The following is a 9638-nucleotide window of genomic DNA, read 5'->3' on the forward strand; positions in this document are numbered from 1 at the left end:
TACCCTCACGGGTGATCTGCTGCTCTGTTCAAATCCACCTAACATAACATGCTTGATGCTGATTAGTACAGACATGTTATGCTCTGTCAGAAACACTCGGGGGCAGCACTTGGCTAACTGTACACAAGGAAGAACTCTCCATTTTCCTGCAGCATATTTGGGTTCCATCTGTTCTGAGACTGTGTAGGAAGAAGCTAACATTATGTAAATCTGTAATTAAAACATTAAGTTGTGGCATTCCATGCCTCTTGTAAAACATTAATTATTGATATCTTCGTCTTGCCGCCGTCAGGTCTATTGCTTCCATCTGTTGTCTTCTTGTGTTATGGAAGCGGACTACACATGAGTAAATAAAGCAATCGTGACCAGCTCACAGCGGCCGAGGCATACTCCTGTCTGCTAAATTTTTCACACCAATAATTGTTTTCCAAACTCACTAGTACATGAGGGATTGTGGTGGCTTGAGTGACCTTCCGTATTAAATAAGTGCTCCAGTTCCGTCATGTGTCTTCAAGTCCTCAAAGGTGGACAGCATCTGTGCCACCATTTGATATTCAGCCTATCATCGAGGGTATACTGGTGTTATTCCCAGAAAACAAACCGGTCATGCAGAAACACCGCAACAGTGACAGCTACAGCACTACTAAAGAGACTGCATTTTCTATTTTTGATGAGGAAGATGCTAAACAAATCTGATAAAAATCCTTTACCAGGAAAATCGACTCTCTATGACTTCTGCGCATGGAAAATAATGGGGCGTGAATTTACTTTACAATAGAGAAGTTACAGGTTCAGTTGTAGGGAAAGCTTTTATTTGCAGGCTGACTGAGCATCACCATGAGGGGAGATCGAGATTGTCCCTACTAGCAGGAAATGTGTCCTTGCAGCCGGGGGATTAATGTCATTTTGTCCAGGGTAGCAAATATCATTGCAGTGGCATGGTGAACTCCAAACTAAACTAATGACAAGGGATGCTGGGTTATGTAACTGGGTCAGAAGTGACCTTATATTGACCAGGACTTCATTTTTCACATTATTCCTAGAGTCGTTTTATTTCATCAGTTCAGTTGAGTTTACTTGTCAAGCGTGTAATGTCTGGTTTCTCCTGTTCTCTGAGTGTGGGACTAGCCGATCTACTGCAGATATCAGTATTTTTAAGACACTTCTTCTTTAGAAAGACTGTGAAACAAGGGCAGGACTTAATTCCATCTTAAAGCCCAAAGCCTATCTTAGAAAGCTGACGAGCTTTTGTCGTAGTTCTGGGAGAGAGCGCACCAAAGAGTTCCGTGAGATGTAGGGGAACGAGGCCGAAGACAGAGTTCCTTTATAAAATCATGGAATTACAAGGTGACTTGCAATATCTTTTTAATGTATGGCAGACGTTCTTTTATTTCATAAAAACCACCTCATGTCTAAGTGTCTTTCTCTTTTATGTTTATTGCAGATTAAAAGAATTACAAAAAATATGTACTTCGAATTTGAAACACAGCTAAAATAAGTTCATAATATTTTCCAAAACATATTAGCAGTGTCATGTAAGGTGAATAAAAAAATGCCAGGCTTAGATTTTGTTGAGATATTTCTTTTCTGTAATGACCTACAGCGTGGAAATAGCATAAACAAGTTGCCATCAATATCTGGTTCATGCTGATAGCTTCACTTTAGAAAACCTATTAGAAGAAGGAAAACGAGGTTTTCTTTTTGCTTATTGAAAACGTATCACTCTGGTTACAGGCATTGTGCCATTAGAAATAAAACTGCAATAACACAATATCACTTCTCAAATTTGATAACATTCTTTTGTTTTAACAGGACAACCAGAAGCTCCGGGATCAGAATGATGACTTGAATGGACAAATTTTGAGCCTGAGCCTCTATGAGGCGAAGAATCTCTTTTCCACCCAAACTAAAGCCCAGTCTTTGGCTGCCGAAATTGACTCTGCATCAAGGGATGAGGTATGGGCTGTACGCATATATTAAAAGTGTATGTGAGCCAAGCAGCAGAATATTAGGATATGGAATGATGCTCACAGTAATTTTAGTCGCACGTAACGTGGGTTGACCAATATAAGGAATTTTCAATGCAATACTTGGAAGCCCAAAGAAGAGCTGAACTATGATTTGAAGAGACGGTGTATTACTGCATCTCTTATACGCATGGGAGGTATATCTTTCAAAGGTTCTGGCTACATCTGCATTAACTATTTAGTACTGAAAGTACTAAGGAAGTAGCCAGAAAGGCAAGGTTTCCAGATATGCCAGTGCATTTGAAAGGCGTATAGGGCTCTGGTAGAGGCAGTTGCATGTCATTGAGGCTTAGATGTGTCTCAAGCAAATGCTTGGTAAGCACATCATCTCAACAAGACTTTTAGAGGCACAGCCCTGTTGTGAACTTTGCTGTTTCCTTGTAGATCAAACCTCACCATTGATACGCCTTTTGCTCTTTGCTAAAGTAAACTAGTATTTTTAATAATAGGATTGGCAACCACTTTCCTTCCCTTCCCTTTCCATTCTACCCCTCATTTTCTTCTCTGTCATTATACTTTTGCACTGATGTCAATGCCTACATTCCATTCCTGCAGTGATGTTGAAGGTGCTTCACCTATTGGGTCATCTGCAATTCCACAGGCTTCAAAGACATGGTCTAAAACAAAAATAGTGCATTTTTTTCACATTTGCATAACGTGCTGCCATTTTTGAAAACTCATAAGTTAACTTATTATTAATTTGGCCATTCAAGAGTGGTTGCTGCAAAACAATGTCTAAATAAATGTATTTGTATAGGCTCTTGAGAATAAGAGAGTCTTGACTGTGACGAATTGCCTTGGGCAGAGTAAAGATCTATAGTAAACCTATGCTGAATGACGTGTAGGCTACCTTTGATCTCCATAGGAGGCATTGTGTTTTTTCTTGGTTTTCCTTTGGAGGCGTTTCTTTGTGCTAATTGCCTCTGGAGCCATGTCTTTTACCCATTTATGGCATGTTTTTTCTTTGCTAGGCATTGGTCACTTTACCATAGGTTAGGGTTTTCTTGTAGCCACCTGAATTCATGCTGTATATTTTACTGACTCTGGATGCATGCCTGCCTTTATCCATTTATTAAGACATGCCATTCTTTGTCCACCCTTGATGGCACACCTTTGCCTTCCTACCTCACCACATATACTACGTCTTTGCCTATTTCTGGAGGTATGTCTTACACGTTTTACCGCTGAAGGTATGCATCCCTTTCCATTTTCCACCCTGTAGTCATGCATTTCTTTGTATGTAGAAACATACTATAAACACAATGATTTCAATCATCCTTTTCCCTTCTCCACCTGTAAAAGGAGACATTTCTTATAACCCCCACTGAAAACGTGCTATTTTCTCATGACTTGTTCATTTAAGCAGAAATGTCTTACTGGAATTGTACCCTAGATGCTTACAGTCAACATATGCTTGGAAGGGTGAACATATTGACACAGCAAGCCTGCATTTGTGTGAAATCAATTTTACTAGCTAGTGCCAAAACTGAGGTATATGACTTTTATTCAGCATTTAAAGTTGTTTGCATTTATGTACAGTGTATGTGCTTTTTCTACGTGGTGGTATTGGTAACAGTGGACAAAACAAGAAAGAACTCTGTATATGATCACCATAATTACACCACTTTTCATCTTCCTTCTCTATTCTCAGCTCATGGAAGCCCTAAAAGAGCAGGAGGAGATCAATCTCAGATTGAGACAGTACATGGACAAGATTATCCTGGCAATCCTGGACCACAACCCATCTATCCTGGAGATTAAAACTTAATCACTCACCGAATGAACATTGTAGGGCATCCAAGCCAGTCACAGCAGACTGATAACTGCACATCCAGCTGGCTCTAGGAATCACTCGAATACTGTAAAATAATATTATTTGTATACTATAGTATATGTGACTGGGCACCTCTGTGTATCGGAGGGTCTGCCCATGTGTAAGGTTATTTGTACGCAGATAGGTAGGAAACCTTCTGTGGACCAAACACTTTGCTTTCAAGTAGCTGTCCTCATGCACTTTCATTGACTGTGAAAACAATGCGTTACTGTATCCAGAATATATATATAGATATATAAGGAGGGGATAACTGGAACATAATGTTTTAAATACTGGATAAAAATCACTACCTCTGGTTGAAAAAGTAAAAAAAAAAAACAATATTGGAAAATACTCCAATAAAAAACATTCCTGTCTTCTGAGTTCCTATAAAATGGTGCTTAGAATACACACGCTGCCCTTAAAATTAAAGTTGCATCCCGGATTGTGGGTATTGATTTTCTTAAATCCATTCGATTTACAGCTAAAAAAAGATGTGTGGAATCAAAGGTTTTAAAATAGCCTTGTCAAGTGTGTGTTTGAATGAAAAGACCAGGCAACACGGAGGACAAAAGGCATTAACATCCTCAGTGTTAATGTGAACATACTCCTTGTTTGTCATGGTAGCCTCATGCAGATCAGAAGTGTTTTTGGTAAATGTTTCATACGAGAGATGCTCACAGCTGAGTGCCACCATCCTCCTGTTAAGCCTTTTATGAATATGTGTAATTCCAGAAAAACCCTCTAGAAATTTTAACCAAGAATTCATGATTTCCAGATTTGAAGTATCAGAAGTTATGTAAACTGGCAGTCCTACTTTTCTTCTCATTCACTATGTCCCCAGGTCAAGACTCCTACGATTCCCATTGTTTGCTTTGGCTTCAGCTTTGATGGAAGAACTGAAAAATGCAAATTAGCAATTTTTCATCTAGAGCCTCATCTGGTTATTGACTTTTTTTTAAAGTTGGGTGAGTTAAATGACGTCCATCTTTATAGTCACAGAGTATGTCTGACATCCCCCATAAAAGTTAACTGAAGCATTGAGCACCTGCTGGTCTTCATATGGCATGTTCGATGACATCTCACAAATGCAGTTATTAGTGAAATATATGTATTTAATCAAAAGCTATGATTTCACTTTATGTTAATAATTAGACACAGCGGGTCTGATTTTCAAAAGACGGTCCATATAGTGTAGAATTCCACGCAAGATTTTCAGAGATGTATTTGTTTTTGGCATCCTCAAATATTCCCTGCTGTAGGCTCAGAATCCTATCAACTATAGAGATTCATGGCACGCTTTTTATTCGCCCGGCCATACTCCAGAGGTCTGCCCCCAGTATGACAAGCCACAGTTACAATGAGGGGAAATGTACATTTGCACTTGTTCTTTCCACTTAGAAAGCATTTTCAAAAGTGTGTAATCTTTTCTTGTCTCTATCCCATAAAATATGTGAGTTTTTGGGGAACTTCCCCAGCCTAACTCTACATTTACTCCAATCTTTTTGAGGAGGAGCTCTCCGTTTGCATTTATGGGTAAAATATGTACTACGATAGTTGGTGAATACCAAAGGCACATTTCACTTAAGCTGAGGGAAAAGACTATAGATATGTGCAGCTTTAGCAAATAAATTGCTTTAAAAACACAAGCTGTACTCTAAACTTTGGACTTTAGGGCCTTAATGGCCTTAATCCAGGATGTGTTCCAATGTGCTATTTTAAAAAAGTTGCCTTAAACATTGCCTTCAATACGAACACGTGCACTAGTGCAGATTATATATTTTAATGACGCACTCCGGGAGCTGAGTTAGGACATTACGTGCACCATCATTGTATACTTTTCCAACCGTGTAAAATCTTTATAATGTAGACGTACTCAAGATACAATATTTAGTTAAACCATCCCGTTCAACCTATGCATTTTCTTTGATCACCGTTGCCATGTGAACACTGTTCTAAGGTGCCTGAATATTAGCACAAAAACGTATGACTAAAGGTAGAAGGATGTCACACAGTATTGTCTTTCTGGCATCGAAACCTGCGAGTTCCAGTTTTCCTTGTGCCCTCCGTCTGCAGAGAAAAGAGAAAATATTTTATTTTGTATGAGTTGTCTTACTGTGCTGCCTTTATTTTATTTCGACTTTCTGTGTTGTGAAACCATTAGCTATATCCTGCTGCCAGTTTTGCAGATTGGGATTGTGCCTGTAATCTTATTAGTAAATCAGCAGAAGTGTTCTAGTCAGTGGAGATGGATGCATTCAACTGTTCAGCACCGAGGGGACATAAATGAAGATAAGTAAATCAAACACAAGCATGGCTGACGGATGAAACTTACCCTGGTAGCAAAAGTATCGCTGATCCACCCCTCAAGACTAGAGATCCATGCAGAAGAGGGCGTTCTTTTCTTGCATGCATGTTTTTAATGGAGAAAAGGCCCAACATAAATTTTGCAACATGCTGCCTTTTCGTTTATTTTCCTTCAGAAAATCTGAATTTTAATACATATAAAATGTATACTCTGCCCGTCCTAATTTCCGAACAGAACAATTTATTTCTACTTCACAGGATGCTGTGGATCATTTGTAAAGCCGTTTTTAGAAGACATTGTCAAGTTGCCTAGTGGCTTGAACTGCTAGTAACTCTCTCTAGTAGGTTTACCTTTATGGTGCAAAACAGAAATACCTGATGTAAATGCTGTAGTACATATTCTTGAGATTTTCCACACCGAAAAGTGAATGCAAGGACAGGGCGACGTGCAAAAATTACTTTGGGGCTGTGTATTATGTATATGATGAAGGCAAATAATATTTTCAACATGAAGACATTGCGATGGACTCCATCTTGACAGATGCTTCTGGGTATTGAACATCTGGATGGTTGATGGTGTATTGATCTGTGACGGCTCTTTTCGCCTGCGTCATTTTGTAGCACACATCCACCCAGCTAAAGTTGCTTTGGAAAAGAATTATGTTGCCCTCACTTTATGATGATAAATTCACATTTGAAAGTATTGGGTTTAATTAAAAAACGTAATAGTCTCACAAATATTGAAGGGACCATAGTAGACGAACAGGCTATGAAGTGCAGGTTGTGATGTCTTGAGGTCTCGGACTGGCATTCATGCTTGTGCAACAGTGTTCAGCGAGTGCACATCACACAGAATAAGCAAACCAGGACATAAAAGAGATTTAGAAATCAGATGACGTTTGCCTTCGGTCATACTGTATATATTTATCCATCACTGTGAACTTTGCGCCACACTCTACCTTTTGATATTTCTCGAAAAGCCCTGGTGCTCAGGGTCGTATTGGTAAGGAGAACACTCGGGCAATCGGTTGGTATCTGAGTTGCAGCTGTGGGACGTGTTTTTGGACAGCATGGTGGTCGAATTGGGCTGTGTCTGTGCTGTTCAGGTGCCGCCAGCAGCCAAGTGGGAGCCTCAGCGGCCTTTCTGGAGGCAGATGGGCCTCAATTACCTCTCTGTTACCAACAGTCAGGAGGTGTCCTTCCCAGTCTCTCGTTGGGCCAGCCCTTTAATGTATGCTGATTGAGTAGGGGGCCTGAGCAAAAGTCTCCTCATCTTTAGGTGAATTTCATCATTGTGAATTAATCCGTGGACAAAGAGTCCTGGTAAAATTTGCATTCTTTTTTTATCTCAGTGAAGTTAAGACAACATGCCTCTTTTAGAGAACCCCCTGTCCATCTCCTTCTTTTCATAATACACTGAAGTAGTGTTTTGCAAAAAGGTGCAAAACGCAAATGTAGGCCACTTTATTTAGGGTGCACAGCAGGTGCGTCGGTTCAGGTAGGAGCAGTTGGGCGGGAGAGTCGACAGAATAGGTCAAATAAAACCACTTACCTTGTCCTCGCCGCACTGCTGACTCGGCAATGCGTCAAGTGCAAGGTAAGTAGTTTTATTATATGTTTATTTTTATTTGACCTATTCCGTCTTCTGTGGATTCCCCACCTGCCCTGCCCCACAGCCCTTACCTGAACTGGCCGCTCCTGGTGCTCTGACCTATTTTTGATCCTAATCCAACTTTTCCTGTGGTTTCTTTTAACACTGTGCTGTAATACTCTCTCTGTTAAGAATGACTGGGTTTGGGCAACTGGTGTGACCCCCTAGTATGGCGCTGCAGCAGAAGGTGAGTTAGAAAAAGGAGCTGATCTTGGTCAGTACACTAGAGCTGCTTGTGGCATCCTAGTGCAAGCCAGCAATTAAAAGGAAATGGGTGCAGATTTAGATCTACATTTCTGGCTGAGGTAGTAAGAAATGGCAAGCAGAAAAGCAGCAAAAGACCTGTCCTGGCTTCTCCAGGCAGGCAGGGTTCCCCTCCGTGCCATAACATAAAATGTTGGGGCCCTCCTTCCAGCATGTGAAGAGGGGCCCCTAAGTCTAACCATATCTAACAAATATTCATTGGCCTTGGGTGAAATGGAGCCTCTCTGAAGTGTTTTGGGGCCCCTGACGGTTTGGGTCCCCCTGTTCTACAGGGGCCTGTGTTGTGCCCCTAGGTAGCCTGTAAAGAGCATAGTGACCCACAAATTAAAGGAACCTTCCTCTGAATCGACAGCAACTCGGGTTCCTTTCCCCAATACTCCATCTCAAACCGCACGGTTTCCAGAATAACGCCGTGTTTCTTGATGCCTAGCTGAGTTTTCAGACCTATTGGGACATCATTCATGAGAAAACCCTTTAATTAATAAGCCACAGAGCTGCAAAAGCAGCATTGTCACATCCTTCCTGGAGGAGATGAGCTTTTAGTTGGTTGCAAATACAAAAGACCTTCAGAAATGTTCATTACTCCAGAAATGCCAAAACTTCAAACATTCACATCAACTGGCCAACCTGAAAAGGTCCTTAATGAAAACTTGAAATATAATATAAATAAGTGTTGATAAACTGGATTTCTTAAAATCAGTTGCTAAATTGAAATTATGTGTGGGGTCATGGGAGGGGGCACAGTTTTTGTTGTTTATTGATATTTATAAGTGTCATTGATTGCATCATCAGAACAGTTTGTTTTCACGTACTGTCTTCACTTCTCTTGGTGTGACCCCTCTATATGTCAAGCTGTAGCAACAGTACATGTTTGCACTTACAGTATGTTTAAGTACTGAAAATGTATTTAGAGAACTACTATACATTGTTGTGGGGTCGTTTTGCTTCATTGCACAGATTGTACCTATGTTTTGCATGAATTCTGTTTACTGGTGTGTGTGCCTTTCATGCTCTAGGTCATGATTGTACAGAAGCTTTTCACGTGATCTGCTACTTGGGTGCATTTTTGTATATTTTCATTGAAAGTATGTACTGTGTTTTTCACGAGCTGTACATAATGTACATAAAATAGATGATATTTGTATTCCATGTGCCACAATGCTCTGTAAAAAGCTGTCATTTTATACAAATGTTAAGATTGTGCGTTTTTTGTTCTGCAAAACATTAGCAACATGTCATAAAAAGCATAGCAGATGATTCACATTAGAAGTTCTGTATTGATTTTTAGAAGTGTGTTTGATAAAACAGCATCTCTGGTGTATTTCCTTGACAATGAAATAAGACACTTTAATCTGTTGCTTCGAGTGTCATGGATTATTTATTCTGTCACTGTTTGTCTTTTGTGAGCTCACTAACAAGTATTGTCAAAAACAAGCATTGTCCATACAAATAACAATTTGTGACCATTCACCCCTGGTGGTTCGGTGTTAGAATGCGGCCTCCTTTTCAATCCGAGGGAGGATGATAGGACAAAGACAGATGTTTTCATCTTATCGCATGGACAATTCACCTTATA

General features: G+C 40.0%; 1 protein-coding gene across 1 annotated transcript in view; it reads left to right on the plus strand.

The window, feature by feature from the left end:
- Positions 1-9419, plus strand: part of RAB11FIP4 (RAB11 family interacting protein 4) — a 1047208-nt gene extending 1037789 nt beyond the window's left edge. Inside the window, exons 14-15 of the mRNA XM_086929407.1 lie at positions 1813-1956; positions 3679-9419. Coding sequence (XP_086785533.1) covers positions 1813-1956; positions 3679-3795 — 261 coding nt within the window. The 3' untranslated portion in view covers positions 3796-9419. The remainder of the gene's footprint in view (positions 1-1812; positions 1957-3678) is intronic.
- Positions 9420-9638: the final 219 nt, after the last annotated feature.

This window comes from Lissotriton vulgaris, chromosome 7, assembly GCF_964263255.1.
Source record: "Lissotriton vulgaris chromosome 7, aLisVul1.2, whole genome shotgun sequence".
NCBI classification, from domain to species: domain Eukaryota; kingdom Metazoa; phylum Chordata; class Amphibia; order Caudata; family Salamandridae; genus Lissotriton; species Lissotriton vulgaris.